At 41.2% G+C, this 15536-nt stretch overlaps 1 protein-coding gene across 8 annotated transcripts in view; it reads left to right on the forward strand.

Moving 5' to 3' along the window:
• The window catches only part of Kiaa0753 (KIAA0753 ortholog), a 53201-nt gene that overhangs the window by 2653 nt on the left and 35012 nt on the right, over nucleotides 1-15536 (forward strand). For 4 of the 8 annotated variants that reach the window (XR_005284972.1, XM_038325173.1, XM_038325177.1 and 1 more), the window contains exons 2-6: nucleotides 2211-2356; nucleotides 6489-7089; nucleotides 9738-9844; nucleotides 11239-11301; nucleotides 13325-13540. Coding sequence is in view for 7 of the 8 variants with exons in the window: in XM_038325173.1 (XP_038181101.1) it covers nucleotides 2264-2356; nucleotides 6489-7089; nucleotides 9738-9844; nucleotides 11239-11301; nucleotides 13325-13540 (1080 nt within the window). In the remaining variant the exon portion in view is untranslated. Of the gene's footprint in view, nucleotides 1-866; nucleotides 1594-2210; nucleotides 2357-6136; nucleotides 6284-6488; nucleotides 7090-9737; nucleotides 9845-11238; nucleotides 11302-13324; nucleotides 13541-15536 lie in introns of those variants that run through there. The other 4 variants (XM_038325174.1, XM_038325178.1, XM_038325175.1 and 1 more) reach the window with 4 other exon arrangements.

Here is a 15536-nt window from a genome sequence, read left to right on the forward strand (position 1 = left end):
GGCAGGCCACCTACAGGGATATCTGTGACTGTCGGGCTCCCTGAGGCCATGGGGGATGAGACACTAGCTATGGATCTACAAAGAAGACAGTCTGCCTCGATGCCTGTAGCTACTAGAATTGCTACAACTGTAGGAGAGCCCCCAGCTTCTGGGCTCTTTGGGCCTTACAGGGTAGTGGATAGTGCCTGTGGAGAATGCTTGGGGGCATGGCAAAGAAGACTCAGAACCCATTTGTCCACTGCTGCCAGAGTTCCTAAATTTGAGACGGAAGCAGGCTCTGAAAGTGTCTCTGATCTGTGGAGGAGACACAGTGGGACAGTTCCTGAGGTAGTGAGGGGAGCACTTCATCAGGGCATGCTTGCAGCTGTTGGGGCTCCCACGGTTGGATGTGTACCTGCTGCAGTGTGGGTGACTGGCTCCCCCGGAGAGGAGGCCAATGGAGGTGTCTCTGACCTGACAGTGCTTAGGAGACAGTCCACTGAGGGAGGAAGGGCATCAGGGGAGGAAACTGGGAATAGAAGGATCCTGGGACTTTCAGGGAGGGGCCAGACTGTGGGGATGTCTTATTCCCGTGAGCTTGGTGCCAGGATGTGGGGCAGTCCAAGGTCTGTGGGGGAGGAAATAGCCTATGAGAATATCCCCGGAGTATCGGCAATGAGAACACCTGTGCCCTCGGTTTCAAGGGAGGAAACAGGCCCTGGCCATTTCAGAGATATTCTGCAGGGGAATGGGGGCAGAGCCGCAGGAGCAGCCCATGAAGCTAGAGTGAGAGCGAATGATTTGGGAGAGAGGAGGGAGGGTGGATTGAGGGGCACCTTCCAATAGCTATGCAGAAAGTAAATTGGAAATTGTCCTGGGATTCTGGGAGGGAAGAGGTTGGGGAAGCTTGTCTTGGGTAGTAAGTGAAGGAGCCGGTTAGTTTAGGGACCTTAGGGACCTGGAGAGATACTTTGTGGCAGTGTCACTCACTGGGTGTGCAGGGAAACTAACTGGGAGACTCCTGGAAAGATGGGGAATGCATCACAAGGAGAGGGGCTATCCCAGGACTTTGTATAGGGAATGGTGTGGGGTGGGTGTCCCCGGACTTGTGCATGAATGTGTGTGTGATTGACGAGGTGTACAGTCCCAGCTCTGCAGCTTGTTCTGTGGCTTCAGCTCAACCCTATAATGCCGGCAGGCCAGTTGGCGTTGCTTTGCTTATGTGCCTCCCGTCTGCCTCTTGAATCGTATCTCTGTAGTCTTAGGAACAGGGAATCGTGTACAGTTATCTTTACGTTCCTACAAATGCATCTGCCTTTAGGTGGATCCGGTCTGTAAACTTCAGATTTATTTTTTAAAAATTTAAGCTAGTTTTTTTTCCCCTCTTCACCTTGAATTTCCCAGTTGACTTACTACTATAGGATTTTTTGAGAGAACAAATTCTCCAGTGTATTTCAAACTTAGAGTTTCTCAGAAAATTGTTCAATATAACCATGTTGAGTTAAATTGTTGACTGTGTTCAAGTACTGCTTGTGGGAAATAAAGAGTGTCAAGGCCCTCGAGTCTCAAGGAGCCTTGTCTAGCTGGAAAGCTGAGACACAGACCTTGAAATAGGTAAATAACTATGTGTGAGGACATGGTTAACCCTTCAGTGACAAGACCTTTCAAGTATATTAAGAATCTTCAGAATAGAAAGAAGGATGAGGGTGGGGATTTTATACCTTCTTAGGTTCTTCAGTAGCTGTGGGCTCACTGAGAATGTATATAGGGTGCAGATAATGAGGGAGCTAAACACAGAGAGACCATTCAGCTGGTTAAACCCCAGCTCTATTTAGAATCGCTCAGAATTTTATCTGAGTTATATAATAGAGGAATACATTCTGCTCTTTTGATGAGTCATTAGGATTTATGTGTAGAGCATGCGTATGAAATTGTCTGGTCACAGCAATAGTTTAGATAACAGAACTAATGTCTTACTGTAGACCCTTGGGGTTTGAAATGAAAATGGCCTGAGGAATGATCATTAAAATAGTAGCTCCCTATTCTTTTGAAAACGAGAATTTCAAAAGTAGTTGTTTTTATAAATATAAAATCAGATCTCTTTCTAAGCAGTCATTCTTGCATGAGGTGACTGTGGATTCACTTTGGAGTGCTGTTATATAAGTGTGGGGTTGTGGGTTGCAGAATCTGGTGTTTGAAGATTGTTTAACTTTAGACATCTTTCATTTAAGAAAGATTTGCCTGAAGACTCGGTGGTCACTGATGTTCTTCATCACCTGATGTGATGGGGCCAAGCCAGCCAGCTTCTACCTGTGTTCATCTAGCATCCAGTATCCAACTAGATGGAAGAAGTGACCCCAGGAATCTTCAACCTCAGGTTCTTCTGCTGTTTTCCTCCTGATATTTATTATAAAACTTATTTTATTTTAAACATAAAGAAAAGTTGAAAAATTAAGACATTGAACATTTTGACACTATTTACTACATTCAGCAGTTTTTAATAATTTGCTCTGCTTTCTGTCTGCTCAACCATCTGTCTCTAAGGTTTGTGTATAAGCATACCAAAGGAAGCTACAAACATTGATGCTTCCGTTTCAAATATTTCAGAACACTCTGAAAATGAACTCTCTTACCTAATTGTACCATTATCACATGTAAGAAAATAACTTAAAGGGAAAAACTGATGTGTGTGTCTGAGTGTATTTGCACACATGTGTGCACTTTTAGAGGCCAGAAGAGGGCGCTGGACCCCCTCCAGGCTACAGTGTGAAGCCTGGTGGTACACCTTATTTACAGATAGCTATTTAATATCTCAGTCTTCAGGTATGTGAGAAGCAGAGAGTTTAGTACTTGCTTAAAGTACTTGTGTGTCTAACCCCAATGATGGATAGGTAGTTCAAATGCTATGTTCAAAAGTTAAAGGTTACATTTTTTTCTTCCACTCTCATTTTTTAGTGTGGTTGGTTTGGTTCACTATTTTTTTTTTTTATGTTGGTATTCCTTTTTAGGGTTTTCCATTATCTTTATGGCGCTTCTTCCCTTGTGTATGTGAAACACTAACGTGCATTCACATGGTTCCAGTACAGACCTGTGCAGACAGCTATGCCCAGGGAAGTATTGTCCTCCACCTGCTGTTCTTTTGTTCTTTCTGTCCTGTTTCCATTCACATCCTACAGATAACTAATCTCATTAACCCCCATTTTTCTTTGTCATTTTCTTTCTGTCCTAAGAACCAGATGCATGCACATATTCTTATGGCATCTTCTTCTCTTGACATTACAGCCACTCTTCTTCTCCTCCTTTTTTTTTCCTAAGAAATCCCCCACACCAGACCCTGGAGCTGTTTCTAGAGACATCCTCATGTCTTATTTTTCTAGCACAATATTCTGCAGTTGTCCCAAAATTTATTCCATGGTCAGCTCTCCGTAGACTTGTAGGTTGTTTCAGTAGTTGGCAATTACAAACCATATATAGTAAGTAAGCCTTATTATGTGTATTGTTGGGAGTACATCTGAATGATATCTGTCTTAGTTAGGGTTTTCATTGCTGTGAAGAAACGCCATGGCCACAGCAACTCTTATAAAGAAGAACATTTAATTGGGGTGGTTCGCTTACAGTTTCAGAGGTTCAGCTCATTATCATCATGGCAGGAGCATGACAGTGTGCAGGCAGATGGTCACTGAGAGTCCTACATCTCGTTGGCAACAGGAAATTGACTGAAAGGGTGAGTGGTATCCTGAGCATAGGAAACCTCAAAGTCCGCCCCCCACAGTGATGTACTTCCTCCAACAAGGCCACACCTCCTAATAGTGCCATTCCCTATGAGATTATGGGGCCCAATTATAAAGTACCACAGTATCCCAGAAGGGATACTAGACTGCTGGGTCAAAAGTAACTGATATTACCAAGTTACCCCCAGAAAGGAGTGTGTCTATGCCTATTACACATTCTCTCTTGTTTCCTCTCTCCCATCTCTCTTCCCTCTCTCTTCTCTCTCTCAGCTCTTCTGTCTTTCCCATTTCCTGTGCTTTTTAAAATGTGTATGTGTGTGTGTGTGCCTATGTGAATTTATATGCACTACTCTATGATAATGTTTTACCATAGCCTTAGCAAAAGCATGTAGTGTTATACTCTTATTTTATAGAATTTTACTATCTTTTTATAAGGCCGAACATTTTTAAAAGATTTTTTTAAGTTATGTGTATGTATGTAGGTTTGTGTATGAATATGTGTACATGAGTGTGGGTGCCTGTTGAGGTCAGAATCTTAGAGTCCCCTGGAGCTGGTGTCACAGGTAGCTGTGAGCCGTTTGACATGGGTGCTAGGAATCGAACTTTGATTTTCTTCAAGAACCCAAGCTCTTTACCGTTGAGTTGTCTCTCTGGCCCAGGTTGACCCCCCCCGACCACATACACACATTTCAGAGTCGCCTCCTTTCCTTTCACTTCTCTCCTCTGCCTTTCCCATTTCCTATGGTTTCTCACTTTTCTTCCTGTTGGATGTGTCTGTGTGTGTGCCTGTGTGAGTTTATATGTGCCATGTACATATAGGTGTCTGAGGAAACTAGAAGAGGGTGTTGATCACCTCAAACTGGAGTTACAGGCAGTTATGAGCCACCAAATGTAGGTGCTGGAATGGAATTTAGGTCCCCTGCAAGAACACTAAGCACACTTGACTGCTGAGCCATCTCTCCAGCTCACTGTGGTTTCCTTTTTAACCTCAGTTAAGGAGCCCTTTGTACTTGCAAATAGTATTTTCTTCTAGTTTTTCAGTTCTTTGGTCTTTGTTTTTTTGGGCTTTTTATTTGTGTGCTTGTATATTTGTCAGTTCTTAACCAGGGAGACATTTTAAAAGAATTTTTTTTTTAAAATTCTTTTTTGTTTTTGTTTTTGTTTGAGACAGGGTTTCTCTGTGTACCCCTGGCTTTTCTGGAATTCTCTCTGTAGACCAGGCTGACCTCAAATTCAGAGATCTACCTGCCTCTACCTCCTAAGTGCTGGGATTAAAGGAGTGTGCCACCACTACCCAGCTAAGAAATTTCTTTTAAGATAGTCAGATTTATCATCCATTTATCATTTCACTTTCTAAGATGCCAGAGATCCTTTTATTAAGCCTGGATTTTTGAGTCTTGGTTTAAAAGACTTCCTACTTTCACATGAAAGAGGAGTTCATCAGTTTCCTGCTCCTCCCAGTGTGGATATCAAATTCTTGGGGTGTTGGATTATGTTAAGAAGAAAGACTAACCAAATAAGGGTACAGATTTTTATTAACCATTTTTTTAATCTGTGTACCTTTCAGGTTTTTGTTGTTGTTGTTATTTTCTACTTAGTTAATTGTTCCTGCTCTTTCTCACCCACCTCCCTCAAAAAAGTTCCTGAAGTTTTATCATATACATGTAATTATTTGCTCTGCTTTCTGTCTGCTCAACCATCTGTCTCTAAGGTTTGTGTACAAGCATACCAAAGGAAGCTCCAAACATTGATGCTTCCATTTTAAATACTTCAGAACACTTTAAAATTGAATTCTCACCTAATTGTACCATTATCTCACTTAAGAATACAAAATTTATTGTGAGTGTTGGGGAGATCTCCCAATGAAGGTATCTTGAGAGTGGGTCCACTGAATTCAGCAGCACGGATTCTCTTATTTGTCTTTCATAGGTAGGCCTTCTTATGTTTTAAAGTATAAAATATTTCTCTTGCCCGGTAATCCTAGATCACATTACTTAACGTAAGAAAAGAATGTAAAAGAAGGAAAACAAGATAAAACAAAATCCTAAATACATATCTGTACTAATAATGTACCTGTTAGTGGAAAAACTAGAACAATTTGTTTAAGAGTTGTAGCTTAGTTTGAAAGTCTGGTTTTTGAAGACAGTAAGATGCAGCTGTGAAAGTAGTCTTAAAAACCATCAGGGATGTGGAAGCATGTTTATGTTTAAAAAATAGAACATCATAATGTTTATCTAGGCAATGAAACCTGGTAAGAACTTAAGTCTGTGTAAGCCTGGGTAACAGGACTGTTTAGAACAAGGTGCTTATATGGGTACAGAATAAAAGGTGTGTCTAATGACCAGATGAAAATCTTGGGAGGACCTGGGGGTAGCAACAGTGGCTGTGTGGTGTGTGCCTGTGTGGCTTTATTATTTTTTTTTTAGGAAAACTCTAAACCAGGGTCTTTGTGACTTGCTAGACATTGACATCCTGAAACAGGAGAGATCTGTGGTTGGGAGTTGAAGAACTTACTGGTTGCTGCATGAAACACTATAGGATATTTACAAGAGGACCAAGTATGCTGTTAGCAGGTAGAAGACTATTACTGCAGCACTAGGTGACTTAGTACAGAACCCTGTATGTCATTTATGCAGGTGATTGGTTCTATGGGCACACTAGAAAAATATCTTTACATACAGATAATCTTCTGGGCAAAATACTAGAAACTGGAATGTATATTAGCTGTGCAATATGTTATTTTTCTAATGTGAGCTTACTTTTGTTTATTTCTTGAAGAACCAGCTGCAGTTTAATAAGAATGTTCCTACACATCCCAGCAACTTGGCAGTCCGATACTCATGTCCACATGCAATTAAAATTGAAAAACTGAAAAACTCCTATAATGAATTGTATCATTGTAAAGATGTGGATATTAAAGCTGGACATGATCTAAGCAGCTCTGTCTCATTTTCTGTCATATCAGAAGAAAGGCTTAGCTATGCTGTTCACCTAGCCAAAAGAGATGTAAAACGAAGACAGTTTGAAGAACACGTGAAAGATCATCTCAGAAGCCAGCCCCATAGCTCTCACAAATGTGTACATGCCGGGGTGGAAAGGAAGGACTCGAAGAGTCAGGATGTCTGTCACTGCAGCCACCAGCCATCCAAAGTAGACATTTCCAGCTCAGGTGCCAAAGTTTATATATACACCTCTCATCCAGGACGATCAGATCTTACTGTGCCAAATTCACCACCTACCCATGATCCAGGACTTCAGCCACAACCCAGGATAGAGGAGCACAAAAACCTGTGGGAACAGAAAAGCCTGCTAGAAGTTCAGCGACTCCGAAAGGAATTGAGCAGTTGTATCCATAAAATAGAAGCAGTAACTAAAAAAGGTGAGAAAAACTGATTCTTCATTTGATGAGATATGGTGTAGAATAATTCAAATGCATTCGTTTGGGGGAAACCTTCCGCAACACACACACTACCAAGATCTGCTGTGAGCTGGTTGGTTCAACCACTATAGGAGAGTTAGGCTTAGAGACTGACCTGGACCTGGGTCTCCTTTCTTTGAGTTGGCTCTGCCCACTCCCTCTCCTGGCTTTGCATCTCCTAATACCTGTGTACAAAGCATTCTTTGATATTTGCTTTGTTAATACTGAAGTGCTTCTGGCAAAATTATGTTTAAGTTGCTTTAAAAGACCATAGAATATATGTATTATAGATAAACCCACTTCATATCTGACCATAGGGTAGAAGGGAAGAAGTATAATCGTATACTGTTTTCACAGAAATCAGTAATCTCAGGATCCTTGCATTTATTTGGGAAGTAGTAGATTCAGGAGTAAAGAATAGGGTTGCTATAGCCAACAAGTAAGATGTCAAGCCCAACTCTTTAGCTGGAGCACGAGGAGTTGTGTAGCAAAAGGAGCTATTGGGCTATGATAATACATAGTCTAAAATTTTATTTTGCATTTAAAATTTAAGTAAAATGTGAACATATTAATATATGTGTGTTAGAGAAAAAGTGTAAATACCTTATAAAGTACCTGTTGGTTGACACAAGATAAAACTACATGCTGAGGTGTGGCTAGATAGGAGACAAAGAACTGAAAAGAGATGTACTAAGGTTGGGTACAAATTTATCTCCTAGTTTCTCAGAACCAGCTACAAAGAAGCTGGTTGCAGACCAGCAACATCTAAAACAGAAAAATGCAGCTGCCTGAGAAAACCAACTTACATACACACAGCCAGTCTTCCTATAGGGCATGTTGTATGATTGAGCATCACGGGTGGGCCAGAACATCACCACAGAACACCCCAGAAGTATTGTGTTTTGTGTCATGGTATCTATTAGTGTCAGTCTGTGGCATGATCCCACCAGATACTTTAAGTAGAAGCTAGGCTACCAGGGAACAAAGCTCCCAGGTCTCCTGCTCCGGCGGTCTGGCCTAAGTCCAGGACCTTTAGAACTGAGCTTTGGGAGCTTACCTGGTTTACTTTGTTTATGTAAATTTTTAATGGATCATCAGTACTTGATAACTATAATAACAATGTCCTGACTGGGGCGGATGACTAAAAAGACATGTGAATATGTACCTTCAGTTTTTGCATTCAGTAGCTATGCTTCCCAAGCCCAGGTGGGTGTGTTGAATCACCTTCAAGGTGGAGTTAAAGCCTTGCCTAAAGCAGTTCCTGTTTCTGTTCTTATAGGTATGTGAACATGCATTTTCTCCTCACTGTGTAACCAAATAGAGGCAGCAATAATTTAGCCTTAAGTTTCCGCTGTGACTCTTACTTGTATGTGCAACTTCTGGCTTCAAAGTTGTGCCTTTCCTAGCAGCCTAATTGCCTTATTCTTGTTTGACTCTCTTTTTTAAAATCTGGTGCTGAAACTTAAACCCCATGCATACTTGGCAAGCGTTGTACTGCCAAACTGCACTACACGCTCTGTCCTGCAGCTGTTCAGTCCTAAAGAAACACAGAGAGGCTTATATTAATTGCAAACAGTTTGGCCTGTTAGCTCAGGCTTATTATTAACTAGCTCTTACAATTTAAATTAACCCAGATTGTTGTCTCTGTTTAGCCACATGGCTTGGTACCTTTTCTCAGTGAGACATTCTCATCTTGCTTCCTCTGTATCTGGGTGGCAACTGTGTCTGGCCTTTCCTCTTCCCAGAATGCTCTTTGTCTGATTGCCCCACCTATGCTTCCTGCCTGGCTACTGGCCAATCAGCATTTTATTAAACCAATACGAGTGATAAATCTTTACAGTGTACAAAAACATAATCCCACAGCATTCCTCTCTCATGTGTAACATTTTATTGAGAAAATTAAATTCAGAATATACTTACATTTACAAAGTATTACTTCTATCAAATTGTTAAGAGTTTTGTAGAAGAATTTGTGTAAATATATTTGAAAACAGTGATCTAGAAGAAGCATATAGATTGGATTTCCTAGAGGATTTCTGCTGGAAATGGTTTTTGCTGATCTTTAAAAAATATGGGCAGTTAGTGTGTACAAGAGTGTGCTTCTTCACACATAGATGAAGACTTAGACTTAAAATCATTCAAATGATTTTAGCACTTCTATCTTAATGTGCTAGAGAAAGAATTTCTCATTTGGATTCAGGATAAGAAAGTAAAAATAATCTTACTTAGCATGAAAATAATCCAATAAAGTTTTGGGTTTTTTGTTTTGTTTTGTTTTTTTAAACTAGAGGAAGCTTTGTGACTTTTGGCTCAGTGTAAAGGAATTTTGAGACAGTAAGAAATGCTTCACAGTGAGGTCCAGTGGGATTTGTCTCAGTGAATTCTGATGTGCAGTACCGCTTGCCAGCATCTTCCTGTCCCTCTGTCTAAGTCAGTACACAGCTCTCACTCAGGCTTAGCCTTGGCTATTGTAGGTTAAATCCACTAAGATAGCCTCTTTGTTTTCTTAGTAAGACCCGTGGTCTTCAGCTATTACTCCATTAAGTTCTTAAGGTTTCTTTGAGTTTCTTTGTGTGATTTTTAACCTAATGTGGGGAAAATACTTTCAGATAGACTAGAAGAAGTTTTGGATCCAGATGAAGAGCATCGAATCCGAGTGAGAAGACAGGAACAAGCTGTGCGCTGTGCTCGCATGCTCTACGTTCTTCAGCAGCAGGTGTGGAAAAGCTGGGGAGGTGGAGCTAGTGGCCTGCATGTGGTGTTCTTAGGGACTTGGAGTTTTCCTTCTGTCACAGAAAGATGAGCACAAAAGGCCCTGCATAAATTCTAATGGACTTTAGGCTTAATTTCCTGAACTCATAGGCAAGTAATTCTCATTCTTTTGACATGTGTGTGTGTGTGTGTGTGTGTGTGTGTGTGTGTGTGTGTAATGTGCATATGATCAGGCTCCTTAAATTGTTGCTTTTGACTGTGGAGCCATAGACTACTGAATCTCCTAAAAGCCATTTTTTCCTTCTGAAAAAGTGCTTGCACATATGCACCTGAGTCTTAAAGACACTTTCCCATCTGTCTTAGAAAATAACATGGGTTATTCTTTAGTTTGTGGTAGAGAATGAAGACTGTTGTCTTTCAGGAAGTATTTAACCATTGATAAACAGGTATTTGCACTGGATTTTTTTTTTTCCTCTGTGTGTCTGTGATAGGTACTTTTTAAAATTTAACATTAATTCTTTTTTTTTTTTCCCCTAGGGAGGGTTTCTCTGTTTAGCTCTGGCTGTCCTTGAACTTGATCTGTAGACCAGGCTGGCCTAGAACTCACAGAGATCCTCCTGCCTCTGCCTCTCAAGTGCTGGGATTAAAGTTGTGCACCACCACCACCTGGCAACTTTTTATGTGTTAATAAATATTTTCTGGTCAAGTTACATGTTGGTTTTTATAGCTTGAACCAAAAGCTATACTTTTGTTTGTTTGTTTAAAGGCAAATGCCATAGTTAAATTGTCTTGTGTATTCTTTTTGAATCCTATGTTGGTTCTTGTTCTACACCATTGCCACAGAGATTGTTCTAGACAGGTGGTATACCATGAACTATATATTCCTAGCTGAGATTGTTCTGAAACATGAATCTACCATGTCAGATTTTTACTTAAAGACTTTAGTGTTGCCTGATAACCTCCCAACCCACCCCCAGTGTGTATGTGTGTATATGGTGTGTGAAAGAGTCTTACTGTGTAGCTCTGGCTGACTTAGAACTCAGATAATCACCTCTTTCTCCCTAGTACTGAGATCAAAGATATATGTCTCTACACCCAGCAGAAAGCAAAACTCTTTAGTGTATGTAGCCCTTAAGACTTAGTGAGTTTGCCCTTCTATCTGTTATTCATGTTCAGTTCTTCTTACACTGGAAACCTGAGGATAGCTCTATTAGCCATTTTGAACTAGAAACCTGTCAGTGTTTTGGGAGTGTAGGTAATGAATGAGAAGCCTTTTCTCATTTTTATGTGATTTAAGTTAGTATTTGGTTATATTTGGACAAAATGGGTCTCTGTTTTTTCTATGGAAAGATCAGTGGATATGTATAAAAATTTCATTCCCACCTTTTCATAAAACAGGTAAAAGAAATCCAGGAAGAATTGGATAAATTGAGTCCGCATAAAATTAAACATACTAAGAAGGTATGTTATAATTCTGATGAGTAGTTATTAATAGAGTACATTTTACAGTGTTTTATCTGTGTTTATGTATACCTGTTGGGGACTAAGCTGCTAAGTGTCCTGAATGTGGAACTGCCTCCCAAGGAAAAGGATCTGAAACACTTCACTCCTGGCATAGCGACAGGCCACTGTATGGTCACTCCTGGTGTAGTGACAGGCCACTGTTTGGTCACTCCTGGTATAGAGACAGGTCAGGTCACTCCTGGTATAGCAACAGGTCACCGTATGGTCATCTGCTCAGGAACCCCAAGACCAAGTTCTCAACACAAAGGATATTTATTTGCCCCCAGAGAGACAGAGGGCATGGAATAAGAGACTAAGACAGGAGATAGAGGTTGAGGGAGAAGGGGAAGGGTAAAAGGGAAGGGGGAAAAGTCCTGGAAGACAAAGGACTACCTCTGGATAGAGAGGAGACAGACGTGGCCCATAGGCAAATGGCAGTTTATAAAGGTAAATCAGGAAACCCCGTGTTAGAATGAGGTGCTTAATTTTAATTGGGCATGTTATTTAAGTGAACCAAAAGGGGCTTTTGATTCCTGGACCTCAATACTTTGGTAGCTGAACCTTGGTACTCAGCCTCAGGAGAAGAAAGTGGCCAAATAATGGAGTAGACTTTGGTGGTTAGCTTTAGGAATGTAATTTAATAGTTTTTTTTTTTATTTTTTTTTTTTATCAAGGCAGAAGGAATGGGGGAGAAGGGCAAGTCCCCTTCACAGACAACAGGAAAGAAAAGATCCTGTTTCTAGAGAACTTGAAGTTGTTTTTATAATATTATTATTATTATTTAATTTTTTGAGACATGCTTTTTTTGTAGCTTTGGAGCCTGTTCTGGAACTTGCTCTGTAGGCTAGGCTGGCCTCAAATTCACAGACATCCACCTGCCTGCCTCTGCCTCCTAAGTGCTGGGACTAAGGTGTGTGCTATCACCACTCAGCGAACTTAAGGTTTTTAAATTCTGTTTTCATTGGGAATGGTTTTTACAACAGGGAGCACTTTGTATAGCAGATAGACTCCAGATATTTTTTTAAATTTATTTATTTTACATCCTGACCTTAGTTTCCCCTCCCTCTTCTCCCAGCCTCTTTCCCCCACTTCTTCTTTGTCCCCAATTCTACTTCTCCTCCATTTTGATTCAGAAAAAGGCAGACCTCCTATAGACATCAACGAAATATGGCATATCAAGTTTGCAGTCAGACTAAGCACCTCCCTTGTATTAAGGCTGGGCAAGGCTACCCAATATGAAGACTAGGGTCCCAAAAAACAGCAAGAGTCAAAGACAGCTCCTGCTCCCACTATTATGGATCCTACAGGAAGACCAAGCTACACATTGTCACATACATTCAGAGGGCCTAGGTCAGTCTCATGCAGGTTCCCTGGTGGTCAGTTCAGTCTCTGTGGGCTCCTATGTGGGCCCAGGTTACTTGATTCTGTGGGTTTTCTTGTGATGTTCTTGATCCCTTAGGCTCCTACAGACCTTCCTCCCACTCTTCAGCAAGATTCCCTGAGTTTGGCCTGATGTTTGGCTATGGAATTCTAAATCTCTGATTATGGCTGGGCTAGGCACCAATATATGAGTGTAGTGGAATATTGTTAGGCATCGTTACATTGACCTTTTTCCACAGTCGTGCTTAGTTCTATCCTAGGTCTCTTGGCCATTCAGCTTCTGGGTCCTGGTGCTCCAGGCAGTGTTAGGGGTGGTCTCACTCTTATGGCTTGGGTCTGAGGCTGAACAAGTTATTGACCAGCTACTCCCACAATCTCTGCACCATCCTTACCCCAGCACATCCCATAGGTAGGAGAGACAGGAAGGTTATGTGGCTGGGTTAGTGTACCAGTCCTTCCATCAGAAGTCTTGTCTGGTCACAGGAGATGGTCAGTTCAGGCTACTGTCCCTTATTGCTAGGACTCCAGATATTTTTAAAGGTTGCTGTGGTGTTAGGAAGTCAGAACCTGAAATAACCTCTCACTTCTTGTTTGTTGCCAGTCGTGGGCAATGTCTAGGCTGGCAGCCGCTCATCGAGGAGCCATCCGGGCCTTACAGATGTTTGTCACTCAGTTTACTGACCGAGGAGAGCACCCAGTTCCTGCTCGGTGTAAGGAACTGGGCAGCCTTATTCGTCAGCTTTTGCTGTGTTCTGCCAAGCTGGATACTGATCCTTCTGTGCCAGATGTGGTCATAGACATCTTGCAGCAAATTGAGGTATGAAGTAGACTACAGTTTTTATTAGAAAGAGTGTTGTTGCCTGGCGGTGGTGGTGCACGCCTTTAATCCCAGCACTCGGGAGGCAGAGGCATGCGGATCTCTGTGAGTTCGAGGCCAGCCTGGTCTACAAGAGCTAGGTCCAGGACAGGCTCTAAAAAAGCTGCAGAGAAACCCTGTCTCAAAAAACCAAAAAAAAAAAAAAAAAAAAAAAAGAGTGTTGTTTCAAGGCAAGGAAATAATACTGAATCTCTCTAGGTCCAGTAAATGAGAATACAAGACAAAGCTGCTGCCTGGTAACTTGACAGTTTTCAGAGGACATAAGTTTGCATTTTTATTATTTTTTTTACACTTTGCTCTTTATTATTTTTTCTCTTCTTTGAGAGAAGGAATGATACGATACGTCAGAGAACACATACTGTGACACACATGCCCACACATCATCTATACTCAGAGTAATAAAAGAGGAAAAAGGAAAGGAAAATGGCAAGGAATTCTCAGATTAGTGCGCACTTACCAGTATTTGATCTAGATAGCTTCTAGGAAAGAAACACTTAGGATACATGCAAGTGAGAGCCACAGGATCTGGGATGACTGGAGACATCTAGCATTCCACAAGTGGCATGTTCTAATCAGGAAAGGACAGTGTTCTTCCTTCTCATTGGTAACAAAGACAGCATTAACAATGAGCTCTGGTTTTATAGTTTCTTAGGTTTGTGGAGTCCTGCAACACAATGTAGCCTTTCACTCTTCCCGCGGTAGCCTGGCTTGCAGATGCATTTGTTACTACTAATTTATATTGTTGCTGTTTCTGGCTTGCAGATGCATTTGCTATTACTAACTTATATTGTTGCTGTTTCTAAAGCAAAGGTCAGAGTGTGCTCTTGAGGGCAGGAACTAACAAGCCACCTATGCCAGTGTTACTTCTGTCTTGAATTTTCATCCAAAAAATAAGAAAAGATAGCCTTATTAAGAAGCTGTTGGCCCTTGTGGAAGAGTGGCATAGGAGGAAAAGTTCCGTCTACCACTAACTGGCTCTGGTGGTCATTAAATCATGCTTTGCTATTGCAGTCCTGTTTAGCAGATGTCTGTGATGAACTTTGGTTACATCTGTGTATTCATAGCGCACTATTAGGAGTGTAAATGTCAAGGGCAGGTCTTAGAACTTTGACAGCACATCATCCCGTGTCATTCATGCTCTTTCAGCTTACCTACATGACACATTACTGAAAAAAATAATTTCATTTAGAGGACCTAACTTCCAAACCCTAGAAAGGATCTTCAGAGATTGCCCCATCTCCTGAGCAAGAGCACCTGGAACAGTGTATCTCAAGCATAATGTAGATCTCCTCTAGTTTTGAAAATATTCAGTAATGTAGGAAATTAAATTCTTGTTGATTCCTTGCCTTACTATCTTGTTTCCATATGATCCTGCAAATTCACCCTCCCTGACTGTGCTCAGTTGATTTTAATTTGTACTGACCAGTACTGTCTGGTGATGAGTGAGTGGGTGTGCCTTAGAGGATGGGGACATGCACCTACCATTACTGCCATAGACAGACACTGGACCCCTAAGTTCTGTTAGTTTATGGAAATGTCTGTTCAGTACAGTGTGTTTACTCACATAAAGCACTGCTTGAGTGTATGGGATTTTGTTGAAAATAAACACATACAGCTGTGTTTGAAAACTGGTTAGTTTCCAAAGTGATGATTCTGAATTTTAAGGTTAGGGCACCTATTAAAAATACTTGCCGGGCAGTGGTGGCACATGTCTTTAATCCCAGCACTCAGGAGGCAGAGGCAGGCAGATCTCTGTGAGTTCGAGGCCAACCTGGTCTACAAGAGCTAGTTCCAGGACAGGCACCAAAGCTACAGAGAAACCTTGTCTTGGAGGAAAAAAAAAAAGACATACTCAAAACATCTTTGATGTTGATTTAAATGAGCTAAACTAGTAAAAGATCTTGTAGAATTATTTTTATAAATTGATCACTTGTTG

This window comes from Arvicola amphibius, chromosome 4, assembly GCF_903992535.2.
Source record: "Arvicola amphibius chromosome 4, mArvAmp1.2, whole genome shotgun sequence".
Taxonomy (NCBI): Eukaryota; Metazoa; Chordata; class Mammalia; order Rodentia; family Cricetidae; genus Arvicola; species Arvicola amphibius.